The 17,031-nt window shown below is 35.5% G+C and overlaps 3 protein-coding genes across 5 annotated transcripts; 2 read left to right on the top strand and 1 right to left on the bottom strand.

The window, feature by feature from the left end:
- Positions 1-749: 749 nt before the first annotated feature.
- On the bottom strand, positions 750-5,147 carry LOC127253189 (uncharacterized). The gene is made up of 9 exons (XM_051277638.1): positions 4,576-5,147; positions 3,958-4,003; positions 3,792-3,876; positions 3,649-3,694; positions 3,458-3,556; positions 3,048-3,116; positions 2,629-2,962; positions 2,253-2,398; positions 750-2,164 (listed from the first exon to the last, which is right to left on the bottom strand). The coding sequence occupies exons 1-9, from the start codon at positions 5,065-5,067 to the stop codon at positions 1,067-1,069; spliced, it is 2,415 nt and encodes an 804-aa protein (XP_051133595.1). The 5' UTR covers positions 5,068-5,147; the 3' UTR covers positions 750-1,066.
- A 3,047-nt stretch (positions 5,148-8,194) lies between these two features.
- On the top strand, positions 8,195-14,848 carry LOC127253366 (uncharacterized). Of its 3 annotated transcripts, XM_051277928.1 has the most exons (14): positions 8,200-8,452; positions 8,602-8,666; positions 9,240-9,440; positions 9,923-10,020; positions 10,290-10,483; positions 10,648-10,829; positions 11,457-11,801; positions 11,881-11,945; positions 12,309-12,357; positions 12,467-12,617; positions 12,785-12,869; positions 12,949-13,018; positions 13,714-13,854; positions 14,357-14,848. In XM_051277928.1, the coding sequence occupies exons 1-14, from the start codon at positions 8,344-8,346 to the stop codon at positions 14,648-14,650; spliced, it is 2,049 nt and encodes a 682-aa protein (XP_051133885.1). In that variant the 5' UTR covers positions 8,200-8,343; the 3' UTR covers positions 14,651-14,848. The 3 variants fall into 3 exon arrangements, 2 of the variants coding, with proteins under 2 accessions (XP_051133885.1, XP_051133886.1); XR_007839248.1 differs by lacking the exon at positions 12,949-13,018 and having other exon boundaries at positions 8,195-8,452; positions 13,724-13,854; positions 14,357-14,459; XM_051277929.1 differs by lacking the exons at positions 8,200-8,452; positions 8,602-8,666 and having other exon boundaries at positions 9,272-9,414.
- A 1,442-nt stretch (positions 14,849-16,290) lies between these two features.
- On the top strand, positions 16,291-16,719 carry LOC127253215 (glycine-rich protein 5-like). Its single transcript, XM_051277663.1, has one exon. The coding sequence runs from the start codon at positions 16,291-16,293 to the stop codon at positions 16,717-16,719; it is 429 nt and encodes a 142-aa protein (XP_051133620.1).
- The last annotated feature ends 312 nt before the right edge of the window (positions 16,720-17,031 follow it).

Raw genomic sequence — 17,031 nt, 5'->3', positions numbered from 1 at the left:
CCTAACCCACGCCAAAAATCGGCGTTGTGTTATATATATATTTTTTAATTTTTTTAATTTTTAAAATTATAAAATTTGATTTTTAAATTTAATTTTTATTTTTTAAAATTTTATTTTAAATAATAAAAATAAAAAGTTGTTTAAAATAATAGAAAAAATTAAATATTTGAAGAAAAATAGTAAAAAATGGAGTTATGGTTGAAGTAAAATTACTGTAGTAATTTCATGTTTGAAGTTAAAACTGAATTTTATTTATGATCTTAAAATGACAAAGTTACAAAAAACTATTTTCCCTCGCTCTGTATATTATAATGTCAACTAACAGTTGGTGTAGGGGTTTAAACCCATGACTAACGGCTCAGGTCACTTCAGCCCGGAGTTTTTCCAGTGCGTACTTTCGAGTAGCGACTGTCGGTTCCAAAAAAACTAACAGTTGGTGTCATATTTTCACAGTTTCACTACCGGAGAAATTGTCAATCCGGCAAGGCACATGACCGACCTAATGTATTTCTAAGTTCCTAAGCCGAAGAACAGATCAATAGTCCACAAATGCAGCAAAAAACCACATTCCTCTTAGTCGAAAACCAGTCGTAAGCATGCATATGCTAAGAAACAGCCTACGTATAACCAACAAGTACCCGAATACACAACTTAACGTACCCGTAAAAATAATCACTTGCTCGTCTCACCATCGCCAATTTACGAGTAATCAAACTAAATCTTCCATTTATATAACAAACTGCAAACACTGAAAGCTCAACCGCGCTTTAGACTTTTCTACGAGAAAATAATATATCTTCACATATATATAAGTCGAAGACTAGCCCAAAACCGCTCCACAATGAGATATTACGCCTACAGCTCTATGCCTAAGCCAAATAACAGGTACAAGTCGAACCCATCGAGCTCCATTCCCGTCTTTTGGTCCTAAGCCGGCAAATGCTGATCTGATAATGCAGTTCTTAGGCGCGGAATCTTCTCCCATAAGTCAATAACTATCGACTGTCTCGAACATAAAGCCTCCTAGTATAATTACAGCACTCATTTTGGTCTAAACATTGCTGTTTCAGAGCTGTAGAGCCAAATCGGGCTGCTGGGAGTCAACAAGAACACCTGAAGATAGCTTTGCAGGCGAACCTGATGATTGGAAGCCGATGTTTAGATCAGGAGGTCGGGATTCCTGTTTTTGCCTCGAGATAAACGGCGGATTCAACATCCGTGGACTTAGATTTCGCCAAGTAGACTGAAGCTGGAGCTGAGACAAGTCGGCAGCTGATAACTGCGGAAAACCCGATCGCTGATTTGGGAACGGGATCACATTGCCCCCCATCATAGCCACTTGCTCTTGTCGAACAAACGGCTGTATAGGAGAGCCATTCCTGTCCAGCTGAACAACGTCGCGGGTAGAATTGTAGAGCGAATCAGCATAAATCTGATTCTTGTTTGGATTCGGAATTTCAGCTCCCGGTTTAAATCCTCCTGCTCCAACAGACATCCATGCACGTGCAGCCAATGCAGCAGCGTTGCCTGAATCGTTGTTGCTCGGGGATGGGGCTAGAGGTAAAACCGGCGCCTCAGCCGACGACTGCTTCGAGGATCTTTGTTCCGGATAATCGCTTGCCTCTTTCGCCAAATCAGCAGAAACCCCATTGCTGTCAGGCTGTTTGAAAGATCCCGATTTTGAAAAGTTGATGTTCTTCGAAGGGTGTTCATTCACGGGTTGCAACTTTTGGCGAAGACCACTGACATTAGGAAAACCACTCTGTTTAACCTCGGGAGCTAAAAAGAAAGGCGTCCTCGTTTCCAAATTGTTGGTTATGATCGGTTGATCTTTGTCGACAGAAACTTGGGGCGGTCCGAATCTTGAAGCTCCACAGAAAGGGAATTTCGGATCAGAGAAGGTAGGATTCGTCCGAGACTTGTTAGAATCAGCAGGCGCTGGTACTTCTGCAAAATACGGTGGCTCCTTCACAGTGCAATTTTCGAATATTAATACAGGAGTTGAAAGTGGCTCGTACTCTCCAACCCATCCACGGCCAAACTTGAAGCCTTGAGGCACTGCTTGCTCGATCCTCTTGGAAGCAACTCTCCAGGCTACGGATCCGAGAGATGCAGCAAAATGAGCGAGGCTCCGAGCATATGAATGATCTGAATAAAGTCCTACCTGGTCGAAGAACATTGAAGCATGGATGAAATTAAAGCTAATTCATGGTGAGGAATGCATATCAAATACAAAATGTGAAGATACGTACAGGAACCAACTGCTTGGTTTTTCCTTCGAAAGTAGAGAATATACATTCAGCGCTGTCTTCTTCATTGGAGAATAGGCTATAAGTTGCACGACGGTTTTCATCAGGTATGGATGGCTTCCTACCTAATCGAGGTAGCGAACCTTTTCCTGCAAGGAGAAGGTTGACACATGTTTTCATTAATTTCTCCCGACTGGAATGAAAAATGTCGATATGCACATAGCTTGATTAATATAATACGTAATGTGATGTTAATTCATGTGTTGTATTTATATTATGTTAACATATTGCCAGTTTATACCTTATGTATTGTATATTTCATTTAAATGATGGAGCCAGTGCATAGATATCATTGTAAACAATCAGATTCAAGAGATACCTGATAGAGACTCTTCTGCCTTGTCGATACTGTTGTGGTTTAAGAAAGAATTTCCCTCGACATGCCCATCAGTACCGACAAGTTTCTCAGCTCCAACAGTTTGCAGTGTATTTCTACCATTCTGAGTCTGCATATCACCTGCTGTTGCCAGAGTTGCTCCATATGAGAAATCAGAGCCCAGTTCTTGAGCTGTCCGACTCACAGGTCTTCTAATTTGCTTTTTTGAATTAGATCCAGAACTCGTTCTCTGCGCGTCTTTAATCTCCTCCATGCGGTCAGAAGTAGATCTAATCTTCTGAAACTTCCTTTTGGCCAACTCTTGAATTGACCGTGCCTTTGCAAATGAATAGATTGATCGATAGTTAATAAAATCACTGCCAAAGAGAGGGTAAGGTGTATCGATTAGTGAGTATCATTACCTGCTTGTAATATATGGTATCTGGAGCATTGTATTGCATTGCATTCGAGCAAATGAGAAAAACATCACTCTGCATAAGAGAGAGCCAAATTCACAAATGTGTAAAGAATGATGGAAATAGATTGAAAACAAGCATGGCCTACTGGGGAGGAACAATTGTTGGATGTTCGAAAATGCAACAGAGAGTTCAGATTATTGATTTGAAAGAACAATGGTTGGATGTTTGAAACCCAAAAGGAAACCAAACATGGAGGCAGGCAAAACTTTTCAAAACCACCAAATCAAAAACTATTGACAAGAAAGATAATTTCAAAATCAAGAATCTAAGAGAAACAACATTAATCAGTCACTTCTTGGACAAGAAAAGCCAAGGCAGGGGGGAGGGGGGTTGGGGGGGCACACAGAACTGACCTCAAATTGGTCAAAGTTCGCATATGATCCATTTCGCAGCTTGCTCCGAACAGTAGAAAAGTCCATGGGATGTTCAATCACATCATGGTAATCAGGAAGCTACACCAACAACAAAGCAACTACATTAGAACTTCCAACTCTCGAGAGATTATTTCACCCAAAAACAGCCCTCTAAACACGAATCGAATTACCTCTTCAGGATCAACAGGTTCAGCATAAACACCATACATATCCTTCCTGCTCAAATAATACAACAAATCACTTCAGCATCGCACAAAGCCCCTCTTTTTCATCAACCCCACATATTTATACTCTTACAGAACTAATCACATACTTCTGAAGTTTGTCCAAGATCAACTCTAAAACCTTCTTATCAGGCAGCCGTAGCCCAGAAGTCAATCGAACTTCCATAGCCATCTCTGCATCGAACATAATTCAACATGAATCCACAAATTCAGCACAACCGGTAATGCCCAAGCCATGAAATTAAAACAGCATACCTTGCCGCGAGTCTTCAATTTTCGGCTCTGATTTTCGTCTTCTAACCTGGAAAAATCAATACAATCAATCAACCATGAATTCTCTCTCACAAGGCAAAAAGCAAATCCGAAACTATGATCAAATCCAATATTATGCAGCAAAGGATGACAAAAGTCTGTGCCATTATCAAATGGACAAAATGAAGACAAAGAAAACATGAGTGACTGTGGGTAAATTGTGGCATTAATGTCTGTCACACGAATTCTAGAGAGAGAAAGGGAATGTGATCAGATTCCCTTGCTGCTAGTTCTTTTTTGACAGTTGGCCCGACCGTTACCTATATATACACATATACAACATACAAAGACCACCCCCCACCCCCACCCCCACCCCATACACACAACCTACTATACATACAGAATATATACAGTTCTTCTCCAATTGAGCTAAAACTCTTTCAAGTCCATCTTAATGATTATTATTAGAGCATTCTGTTATACTGAGCAAGGAAGCTACGAAGAGATATAGTTATGGCAAATTAGGGTTTACTGCAACAAAGCACCATGTCGATTGTCGCCCCCATTGTTAGGGAAGCAGCTTCGACTTCCTAATCGAAACAATATCAAACCGATAATCACCTCTTCATGGTCCTGGTAATCGAAACCATCTCCATCAATGGCGGTTTCATCATTTTCATCGTCAACATACTCGTCCATGTCGTCCAAATCGACTTTCCGCGTTTTAGACGGCTTGCCGCAGCGACCATCGATATCGGAAGAATGCGACGACTCCGGCGCGTGGTCCACTCGCCGCGCCCGGCCTTCCGGCTGGGGAGTTGACTCGACGTCGCCGCCGGCCTGGCTTTTGAGCAGGTGCTTGAGCTTCTTCTCTCTCCGGCGTTGCTCCTCGTCGCCGGCGAATAGCTCATCCTCGTCGAAGTAATCGTCGAGGTCGAAAACGTACTTCACATTCCTCCGGCGAAGGCTCCGCCGCAAGTCGTTCGCCGGCGGCTTCCGCCGCCCCTTCCCGCCGGGATCTGCCTTCGGTGGCCTCCCCTTCTTGCTCCGCTTCACGATCTGCCCCATCGTCCGCTTTCTCTCTCCACGATTCTCTCTCTCTCTCATATACATACAGATACATACAAAAACCCTCACTCCTCGTCCTCTCTCTTCCTTTACTCATCTATTAATGCTCGGTACCCCTTCCAGGTTCGGATTTAGGCTCGGATTTAGGCTCGGAGTTAGGCTCGTCGTCTTTTCCTCTGTTCTTTTCAAAAATTCTGTGGTCCGAACCTAACTGGAGAATTATATAGAAGCGAATAAACGGTGTGAAAGGCTGAGACGCTGCCCGCTGCCCGTGATTGCTTCGTGAACCCAGGCTCCTTTTTCATTCGCTATATACCTCGTCGCGGGCAGATTATAGCGCGTGTGGTCCACGGACGGCCACGCGCGCGTGTCCTGACCGCAGCTTTGATTTCTCGAACAAGTGTCTGTTTTTGTGTTGGCGTTCGAACTGTACGGCTGCCATAAATTACGTTGATTAATTAATAATGTAATAAATGAGATAATAAGAGAGCGGGTGGTTTTTGTTTTATCTTTTTCCACACGTGTAGGTAATTGAAACAAATTTACTAATGTGTTTTTTAAAGGCTAATTATAATTACTACTGAGTTAATATAATGTTTTAGTTATTAATTTGGTTAAAATTGTCAAATATTAATGTATTTAGTGCTGAATTTACAATTTATTAAATTCCGCATTATATATATATATATTAACAAACAACACAGTTTTACCCAACACATATAATATTTGATTTTAGGACATAATATACTCTTATACAATATATGTTGTAATTATGAATAAATATTTTTATTAATAATTACACCATATTATATGTAATAAAGATATGTATTAATTTTATACTTACGCTGATTTGCAAGGTGTCCTAACCCTCCTTCCCTCTACCACAAGATATACATATCAATAACATATTGAATATTAACTCACAATATATGAAATCGCCTACAAAATATATATTATAATTAATTTAAACATACAAATTATATTAACACAATATATACATAAAATTAAAACATACAATATATATCCTGTAAGGGATCACTTGGTGGTGTAAAGGTTAAATTTATGATCGTGAGATTATGGAAAAAATAAAACTTTTGTAATATTGTCTTACAAAAAAGAAAATAGACTGTGCTCATTTTTCTGAAAAAAAAAAAAAAAAAAAAAAAAAAAAAAAAGAAGAAGAAGAAGAAGAAGAAGAAGAAGAAGAAGAAGAAGAAAGTATTCGTGCACATATTGAATGTTTAAACATTAATTATTATGTGAATCAGGAGTTGTGTGCTATCTAGAGTGTATTCTTTTATACAAATTTTTTTCAACATATTCTTTTAAAAAAAATTAATATATTACATATATTTATTATTTTTATTATTATCTGTCCCAATAGAGTTGTTTGTTTTTTCATTTTATTTATCTCAAAATAATTGTTTTTGTTTTTTTATTTAATAATTATGATCTGTACTTTATAACAAAATTATTCATATTTGAAATATAGATAGAGAATTATGTCGATAATATAAAAATAATATTTTATATTGAATGGGACTAATCTATAATATATATTAAAAATTATATATAAAAAAAAATAGTATGAACAAATTTTGAAAATAAATACAATCAATAATAGGCAAATTTCTAACAAATTTAATAGTTTACAAACTAAATTAAAAATTTTGAGAGTTTAATCATGACAACCGTTACAAGCTGACCTCGATACCACTTTATATAAGGGTGTGTTTGGTTGAATAATTTAATTTTATATTATAATTTAATTTTACATTCAAAATACTCCCTCCGTTCATTTACAATATTTATATTTATTTTTTGCGCAGTGTTTAATAAATAATAGTATTTTAATCATAGTGAGTAGTTAAAAGTAATATGATATTTTTGCCCTTACTTTTTGTGTAAAAATAATGATGTGATGTAAAGTAAAGGTATTTGTAAAAAAAAAAAAATAGAGTATTTAATTAAATGTTAACTTTTTAATTGTACGTCCCAAAATAGAAATATGTAAACATTGTAAGTGGACGAAGGAAGTATTACATTAACATCATATATATATATATTAGTTTAAATTTTTACAATTCAAAATTCAAACTTATAATGGCTGCATTTTCTTGATAAAAGTTTACAAACATTTAACTTGAAATTATACTAAAACAATTTAATTGCATATTTTGTGGGAAAAAAAATTATTTCATTCGCTTCAATCTAAAAGGATTATCTTATTTAATTAGATTAATAAGTTATAGTATTTTAGTAGTTAGTGGAGGTGTATAAAAGATTTTGATATTTTTATCATTTTAATACTTATATAGTTGTAATTTAAGTAAAATTTTAAAGTATTTTGATATTAGTGTATAATTATATTAATAATTGATAGAAAAAGGAAAATAATAAAATGTGTACTACCTCAATCCCATAAAACTTTATTTATTGCACGTAGATTTTTTAATATTAGTATTATATTGGTTTATAATGAAAATGACAAAAAAAATGTCTTTATTATTAGACTATGTGATATAAAAGTAATGACATTTGTGTAATATATTAAAAATTGTAAAGATATTAATTATGTTAGGTAAATAGTACAATTATGTAAATGATACCTTATTTTGAGACGAAAAAAATGATATTTTTTTTATGAGACGGAAGAAGCACTTAACTTGAAATGAAATGAGTATATTTTTTCAAAATAAAAGTTACAAAACTTAAAATTTAAAAGATTTATGGTTGTTTTGTGCAATTGTTAGAAAAGAATTCTTTTATTTGAAATATATAGAATTGTAAGTGAAAATATAAAAATAATAAATATGCGTAGTGTATTAATATTTTTTAAAAAACTATATTAAAAAAATGAAAAAACAAAGTCCGGTGGTGTGTTTATTTGTGTGTTTATTTGTGGTTTTAGTTTTTAAATTTGATTTTTGAATGGCAAAAAAATTAAATTAAATTATTTATTTGATATAATATAAATAGAGATTAAGGTAATATTTTAAATATAAAATAAATTTATAATATAATATAAAAAATTAATTATTTGATTTAATATTTAAAAAAAATAAAAATAAAAAATTGAACATTAAAAACATGTAACAAAATCACAAAAAACACAATGTAGAGGTCTTTGGGACTTGTAGCAGTGTACCGCGTGATGGTACAGTACATTGAGATTGAGTGAGTCGAGTCAACACCTTCTCCTTCCCTGCTCCATTTCCTTCTATTCTATTCTATTCTTACCTTCCCTCCTTCCTTCCATGGTCCCGCAATCTCCTCCTCCTATTAATCCCCTCTCTCTGCCCTTCGTCTTCCTCTCCACCAATGGACGCTTCCTTCGTATCCCGAGCAAGGACCGCCATCAATTCCGCCGCGGCTAAAGCGGAGAAAGTCTTCACAGACATAAAAAATTCCGATCCTATCACTCATCGAGGTCTGCTTTCCACGACACTTGTTGGACTCATTGGATTTTTTCCCTAGTCTATTTCCGGTTTCTTTCCTATTCTTGGTTATTTCTCCTAATATTTCTCCTCTTCTGCTGCTTCTTTTTCCTTTCCGTTTCATTTCTGTTCGAATCTCAAGATTTGGATAGGGAATCACCCGGCGCATCAACTCCGGAGCCCCAAACGGCCGTGGTTGAATCGAAGGTAATTCTGCAACTTACCTATTTGATTTGGTTTTCTGTGCTTCCGCGTTTGATTTTAGGAAAATCCTTCGCCTGAGTTGTTGAGATTAGGGAAAAAAGAAAAGAAAAGAAGGAAGAAGTCTGTTTTTACGGCGTCTAGGCTTGTGCATTTGAGGGAAGGGGTAGAGGAGGCGATGCAATTGGTTTTGGAATTTACTTTTGCGTAGTAATTGCCATTACAAATCGGTGCAGCTTCCTTTCTTTATTGAAATTTAGGGCGTCTTTACCTGTATTTTGGATTGCTTTTGTAGATGTTATGTATTGAATGGGACGCAGACAAAAAAATCACGGTAAATTACATATTTTATTTTATTGTTATTTCATTTAATTACCATTTGAATTGTGAAGATTGCCTACGCAGAAGTAGAAATGTAGAAATCGTGGATGTCTTTTTCGACAAGTAGTTGGTTACAATTTGATTGCGTATTTGAATATGTCATAGTTTTGGGATCATGATTTAGGAATGCCTTAACAGATAAGCACAGAACTAGTTGATGCATAGTTTGGATGAAATTCATTTCTACTTGGAGTGCAGAATTCCAGTGAAGTAAAGAATGAGAAAGTGAAGCCGAGGCCAATAAAGATCAAGCAAGATTGGCATGAGAGATTTAGAAACATAAGAATAGGCAAAAGAGGAGCTGAGGATAACAACAGGCCAGAAAATTCATCGATGGCATATGCAATTTTTGATGACAACTTGTACCTTATGGGTGAGAGAGAGTTCTCTCTTTCAAAAGTACGTTTTACTTTCGCACTATGTTATATTCATTTACGTGTCGATGAAAGAATCTAAGTCGTCCATTAATGCATGCTGCAATGGAGTCACAATTTTATTTCGGCGTTAGACTGACAATCTCACAAATTTGTTATAAAAGATTGCTTTAATGAAAACATCTGTGGTCTTTTTCGAATATTCTGAATCGATTTTGTGTTTGATTACCCTTTTGGTGGTTTCATAGGCTCTTAAAGTTTTGATAGAACAGTGATCAGCATATTATCCAATGCTTTATAGTTACATTCACTCAAAAACAATACTTTTTGCACACTTCAGAGGAGTCCATTCATGCCATGTGCCAAAAAGTGCTGTACTTTGATTGGTGCAGTTGTAATTTTATACTTTGGAAAATTCTATTGATTCCCTGTGTGTTACGTGTTACGTGCGCTAACGGCTTATCTCTACTGTATTTTAATTAACATTATTAGAACGTATTTATACAGGATTCCGTGGAAGGAGCATTAATGGAAGGTTCCAAGTCCGCGGAGACAGATATTATCCCATCATCGCTGATTGTGAAACATTTGGCTGTAGCAATTGAGTAAGAATTCTTGTACATAATGGCAAATGTAGTCTTCCAACTATCTGCATGTTGAATTCGAATACACATCTTCTTTTGACAACTAATCTTTATTACACTTGGTATTTAACCAAATTACTGTTTCTGTATGCTTTCTAGTTATAACCGAAATGTTTGATATGTTTGACTTGGTTAATTTATATGATATATTTTAAGTGTCTCTTACTAAATCAATGGTGTTTAGCTGGTAGTTTCACTTATGATTGTGTCCCAAATTAACCCATTTTCAGGGTGGGACAAAGCTACAACTCCATGAAAGACGTCCTTGCATCATCCAGGGCTTCTTCACCAATGAGAGAGAGAGCTAGCAAAAGCATTTCAGCTGTGAAGTCACTAGTGCTACGAGAGAAGGAAGATAAATTGGGCAGTGAGTTTGGTACAGATGAGAAAGTCCTCTCTGTAATCAGTGCATTATTTAACGCAGGTAGATAATTTGATAAGCTGGAAGGGAAACCGCCCTTTTTCTATCCTTCTATCTGTTATAAGTGAGATGCCTTGTTTACATGTGTTAGATTGTGGGTTGAATGAATTTGGATTGTTCTGTGTTGATTATTCACTTCTGGTGTGCTGTCGGCAAGGTACTCGCAGAAGGATGTTTTAAAGGGAGGAATGTCTCTGGTTTGGAAGAAATGCAGTTAAAAGCGACATCTTTACTTAGGGAGATTCATGGTGTACCGGTTGAAAGTTTTGTTGTAAAGCTGTCCGAAGCTGTTGGTTGTTTCAAAACTGTGCAGAAAATGGCATCGTTTTGGTTGAGGGTTGTTTCAGAAGTGAGTATGCACCAATATATCTTTAGGAATGCTTGGCCTATTTAATTAGTTTCAAGTTTTTGTTTGTTTGAGTTATAGATTCCTTGGTCTTCCCACTAGTTTCAGGGAAAGTGTAAATCCTCTTCACAAACGAACGCTTGCATGATCTAGTTGCTAGTTGAACTCCCCTTAGGATCTAATTAGCTTTCACTAGTGATGTTTGAGGGTGAAGTCTTTCCTACTTAACTATCATAATTCCATGCTTTTGATAATCCTCTGCACAAACTAACGTGTATCGTTTTTCTATTGATAAAAGTAACATGTATCTTCAGTGTTCTTATAGTGGTCTGTAATATAAAAGAATAGATATAAGGGTTATGCATGAGATTGTCTGGATGATCAAAGTTAGTTTTATGTCTGATCTGTTGTTTAGCTATGCAAACACATGTATGAGGTTTGTCCTGAAATGTTAGATGCAAAATGATATTTTCTTTCTTAATTCCGCAAGATAATATTTGAAAATGTATAATTGTTTGTTTGTTATCCTTGACGTACTCATTAGTCCTCATCTTTTTGATATGTCACTGTGGATTCTTACTGCCGGTTTCTATAATTATCAGCTTGTGAAGTATCTTGCTTACCTTGCAGCTGAGAAGACTTTGGTACGAAGGACAGTATATTACAGGGGTTCCGCCAGATAATATCCCGGATCTGAATTCTTGCCTGTTATATCAGCAACTACAGGTCATCAACTGCTGCATTTCAAGAAAAAAACGCCATTCTGCTGCGGTTGAAGCACTGGAGTCTGTTACAGCTCGAGATAGTTCAAATGCTGAGGGTTGTACTGCTTCAGATGGTGCACTTCCCCGAGATCCGTGTTTCTATGCCAGAACCAAGTCTGGAGAGCTTGTTCTTCGACTGGGAGCTGACAGAGAATGCAAGAACCTGGCAATGCTTGAAACTGGTGAACCTATATATGCACCTGTGATGCAGGTCAGTTAAACGTAGATCTTAAAGTAGAAGTCGTTTTATTGAGAACATTAAAGTCTCTTATCAATGATCATATACATAGGAACCACCTTTGCTAACTGAAGATCTTATCAAGGAAACGGAGGAATTTGTGCTAAGAACAGGAAGGTCAGCTATCGCAGTAGCTTTTGTTTGTTTTCAATATAAGATTTTAGCTATAAAAAGCAACACTCAAACTTTTAGGCACTTTGTAATCTCAAGTATGTGTCGTTTTTTTGGGACTGCATGCATAACAAATTATATTTCCTCGAAATAAATATATAAATAAATAAAACTGTTCTAGGGTATTTGTTTAGACAGTCTTAAATGGGTGATGCCATTCTGTTGCTCCATTCAAATATACAAGTCATTACAACAACGAACCTTACAAATGCGCCCTGCTTGTCTTTAAAACATGGAACAAGCTAAGATCAATTTCTTCTTTGTTTCTCTTCATTTTCTGACATGAATTGCTTGTTTTTATTTGCGCAGTGTCGGAGCGGGATGCTCCCAACTGCTTGCAGACATGCAGGCTTTCAAGGTGAGGTTTCAAGATGATATACACTCCATCTTTTTAGGCGTGTACAGTATGAGAAATTAAAGCTAGTGGACATAAGTTATAGTATGAAGTTTGCTTGGTTGTTTCTCAGGCAGCAAATCCAGGTTCCATACTGGAAGATTTTGTAAGATGGCATTCCCCTCCTGATTGGGTGGAAAATGACAGTACTGATTCCGTCAACACCTCCAGTGGTGGTGACCCATCCGTCAAAGGGCAGCTCAGTCAGCGAATGCAAAAAGAAGGTAAAAGATGACTGTATGCATCATGTTTTATCTATCATATTAATATAGATATTTTATCGTAGTTAAAAAGCTTGCTAATTTCTCCAAAAGGCCATAGAGAAGTTCTATTATTATTATTATTATTATTTTCAATCCATGTATTGTTTTGATTGACAACTAATTGCTAGGCAATTTATGGCGCGAGCTTTGGGATACATCGAAGCCAGTTCCGGCTGTCAAACAGGCACCTCTTTATGATGAAGACCTGTCTGTGTAAGCGTATTTAGGTTACTGTTTCATGAATCAAAACTATTTGTGGATTAAAGAACCATGATTCAATAACAATTTATAGGGAAGGAATTCTGGATTTCATGGAGGAAATGCCTCCCAGTGATCTTTTCAAACAACTCTTCATTGCTCTTGTAAGTGCTGCTTTTTTTTTACTTCTATTTACATTTTGGCTGCATTTATTCTCTGCATACCTCCGATATAGAAGAAGTATCTGCTAGACCTGACAACAAGTGGTTAGAATTGAGACCCGAAACAATTTTGGATCTATGATTTGATGGGTTTAGCACTTTAGCTAATAGAAGTGTATGTGTGCGAAGTAGTATATTTAGTCTTACAAGAAATATACATGTCAATTTAATTTGAAGATGATCTGTCTTATAATTTTGATAGAAGTGTTTTAGGACTAATTAGAAATTTTTTCATTGCACAATATGTTTGATCAATAAGAGGTGATTGGAATATTTACACTGCTTAATATGTATGCAACTTCACATTATAGAGCAACCGTTTTTGTTAACTTTGATGTTTAAAGCACTTATGGGACTATAATTGACATATCTTGGTCTTAGATATTGTAATCCTGGTCTCATTGTCGAACAAAAACTGAAATAAATCTTTTCTTGTGGAGCTAAACATGCTATTTTACCAATGTTTGGGGTTGCATCTAGCTATCTAGGCACGCTAATTTTCTTGTTTTATACGTTAGTAGATTCTTGGTGAAATTAAAAGCATTCTAGCCTATATGATGCATTCACACACACACGCACACACACACATATATATATATATATATCCGCCAGTGACATCACTTTTCGTAAAATCTCAGTTGGGTTCAGGACTTGTAATTGCTGATTCCATCCTAACCTCAAATCCAAGCTTGGGTAATCTGTTCAACGAGTGCAAAAATTTTATCGTCACCACATGCCAAGGAAATACTTGGATTGAAAAACTCGATGACATATGCCAGGTATGTGCAAAAACTACAAAGTTTCATCTAGTGGACTAATCTTAGGAATGGATCAAAACTATGATTTATGGTTTTCTAGTTGAATATGGAAGCCTAAAATATTTTGAATTTGCAAATACAATCACTTTGGTCTCATGTGATGCATATACCTCTTAGGTGTAAAATATTGATTAGTTTCTTATGATGCATATTTATGTGTGTATATACATATATATCGAGAGAGAGGTTGTGTTTTGGAGTCTTCTGAGTGTCGAAGGGTATTTGGATTTCAAAATTTTTTGAATGAAAATAGGTGTTGAATTTGATATTGTTTTCAACGGGATATTTTAGTTTAGATTACTACTAGGGACCATATTTATCAAATTAGTAAGCAAACATGTTGATCGTGCACAGCTTGAAATGGTAAAATAGATATATTGAATTTACAAAACGAAAAGTATTTTTGCTGTCTACATGTCATATTTTTGCTTCAAAATATTAATGTGTTATATATCTGTTACAGGTCTATGAAACAGTCGAAGCGATGATTCTAAACCCGGACGAGGTAATAAACATAACAGTCCGTCCAGAAGAAACCACGCCAACAGGTGAACTAAAAAATCGTTTCAAGAAACTCACCTTGATCTTTGGAGGTAAAAACAAATCCTCGTCCAAAGACTCGAAGACTAACAACAACAATAGCAACAGCGGCAACATGTTTTCAAAGAAGCCTCCAAAGGCGGCGGCGGCAGCTTCTCCATCTTCGGCTGCGGTTACGGCTCCGAGTTTGGTCGAAAATGACTGGACACTTGTATGATATACATATGTGCTTCAAATCTCTCAGGTGAAGATTTTAGAAGGTTTGATGCATCCATTATCATCTCTCTCTATCTATATATCATTCATCAATGTGAAATAATGACATTTTTGTTTCTATCGTAACTTAATTTTTTTGTGAATCAGATTCAGGAGGGGTTGGAATAAAATTTTGTGTTTTAAGTTGGAAAAAAGATAAGATGGATTCTGAGTGTGTGTATTTTGTGTGGTTTTTATTTTTGTTTTTGGTTTTGATATTTGATATTTTTAAATTGAAAATGTTTCTAGTTGTTGATTAATATTTTAAATAAAATAAGTATTGATATAATAGTATATAGGTTTTTTTTTTTTGAATTTTTTTTTGTTTGAATTTAGTATTAAAATAATGTATTATGGAGATATTATGTAAAAAAAAGAAAATTGTATTTTATTTTTTTTTTCAAAAAATGCAAATTCAAATAGTAGAATTTTTGGATTGGAGGTGAAGATAAACACACATATTTAAAACAAGTAGTGTAATTGAATCTTATAAAACTAATACATGAATATGGATTCCAAGCATAGAACGCCTATTGATTTAAAAATAATATTATTTAATTATATTTTTATGAATAAAATTTATATATTTTATTAATAATTAAATAAAATAATAAATTTGAGTAGAGGAAAACGAAATAGAGAATGACTAAAAAAACTGAATGAATTGTTTATAAGTTTTTTTCAAATATTAATCAAATGTAATTTATATAGAATTTTTTATTTCCACCATTTTTCAATAAATAAATATTTATATATATTATTTTTTATATGTTTTTGTAAAATTAACTTGTTAATTACAATAAATATTTATATATTTTTATTTATTTGTATTACATAAAATTTTATTCTTTATAAAATAATATTAATGTGATATAACATATTTTATTAAAATAAAAATTTTAATCTTTTTTAAATATATATAAATTTCCATAACAATATAATTATTAATTAAATACTTTAAATCATATATAACCCAGCTATCAAATTAAAACTCAACGGGCAAAACATCCTTGATTGTTTGTAAACTTTTATAATTTTAATCATATTATTCGCTTTTAAAAAATTAAATGGCCCCTGCCAAATTAATTCCCGCCACTGGTTATTGTGTCTGCATAACTGTCAATTACTGCATGCATCAAAGTAGTGAAGGAAAGCAAAATGAATTATGAGAAAGCACAGAAAACTGCAACTCTTCTCGTGTATGGATGGAATGGAAAGACCAAAAGCACAAATTAAAGCGTACCGTCAACTTGAAGATGATCCATGGATCTCTGCGTGCTTGCATTAATTCATTAGCACCGATTTGATTGATTCTTCTATCGATCCAGCTATGGCGACGCCTGCCTCCCTGGATAATGGTCAATGGATTGGAGGAGAAGGTGAGGTAAGATAAATAGATAGATAGATGTGTAGAACTCATTTAAGATGATTACCATCCCCAACGCTCCTGCCTAGCTACCTACATCTTTAATTAATTCCTTCTCATCTGAATCCACTATAAATTCCGACCTCAATTCTGATTCCGTAACTGCTCGAATCGATCGATTGATCGGTGTTAGTTGTTGATTGATTCATTTGAGGAAGATATTCAAGTAATTAGGAATGGATTCCAAGGCGTTGCTTCTACTTCTTCTTTTTGTTTCTGTATCTGTTGGTTCCTGCGCCGCCGCGAGTGAGATTTCAGGATCCGCCGAGGAGGAGAAGACGTACTCGTTCTTTCCTCGCGGCGGATTTGGCGGTGGTGGCGGTGGTGGAGGCGGACTAGGTGGCGGAGGTGCTGGATCTGGATTTGGCGAAGGTGTTGGTAGCGGAATTGGTGGTGGAGGTGGAGGCGGTGGTGGTGGTGGAGGAGGAGGAGGAGGACTTGCTGGTGATTCTGGATTTGGACAAGGAGCTGGAGCTGGTTTCGGCGGTGGCTCTGGGAGTGTCGGCGGCGGCGGAGGCTTTGGTGGAGGCGGTGGTGGCGGACTATTTGGCGGCTCTGGTGGCGGTTTTGGCGGTGGCGCTGGCGCTGGCGGCGGAATTCCTTGAAGAAACTACGTTCCGATCAATTAGGCTTCATATTTATATCCCTAAAATTCACACAAATTTATTTAAATTTCCATTCGTTTAATAGCTGAGATAAACTGTTCTCAGTGGAATTAAATAATAACACGATGTTATATTTTGTTTTTCTTATTCCATAAAATTTCAAATTTGAAGGCTGTTTTCTTAGTTACTCATTTTTTTTTTTTTTTTTTCCGTCTATCTCATATCTTATATCTTATGTTACTTAATATTTTTTCTAAAAATATTACATAATTTTAAAATATTCGATCCATCACAACTCAAATCAAAGTACTA

Source organism: Andrographis paniculata, unplaced genomic scaffold (assembly GCF_009805555.1).
Source record: "Andrographis paniculata isolate CXL003 unplaced genomic scaffold, ASM980555v1 Contig50END, whole genome shotgun sequence".
NCBI classification, from domain to species: Eukaryota; Viridiplantae; Streptophyta; class Magnoliopsida; order Lamiales; family Acanthaceae; genus Andrographis; species Andrographis paniculata.
Note: the sequence above shows the minus strand (reverse complement) of the source record. Positions and strands in the feature narration are given on the sequence as shown.

Bases quoted from the DNA above. Each gene is read 5' to 3' on its own strand.
- LOC127253189 (XM_051277638.1), bottom strand. From the start codon at position 5,067: ATGTATATGAGAGAGAGAGAGAATCGTGGAGAGAGAAAGCGGACGATG. The intron at 3,695-3,791 runs GTATGTGATTAG...TTATTTGAGCAG, and splicing joins ATCTTGGACAAACTTCAGAA to GAAGGATATGTATGGTGTTT. The intron at 2,963-3,047 runs GTAATGATACTC...TCATTTGCAAAG, and splicing joins ATACCATATATTACAAGCAG to GCACGGTCAATTCAAGAGTT.
- LOC127253366 (XM_051277928.1), top strand. From the start codon at position 8,344: ATGGACGCTTCCTTCGTATCCCGAGCAAGGACCGCCATCAATTCCGCC. The intron at 8,667-9,239 runs GTAATTCTGCAA...CTTGGAGTGCAG, and splicing joins CGGCCGTGGTTGAATCGAAG to AATTCCAGTGAAGTAAAGAA. The intron at 11,802-11,880 runs GTCAGTTAAACG...TCATATACATAG, and splicing joins TATATGCACCTGTGATGCAG to GAACCACCTTTGCTAACTGA.
- LOC127253215 (XM_051277663.1), top strand. From the start codon at position 16,291: ATGGATTCCAAGGCGTTGCTTCTACTTCTTCTTTTTGTTTCTGTATCT.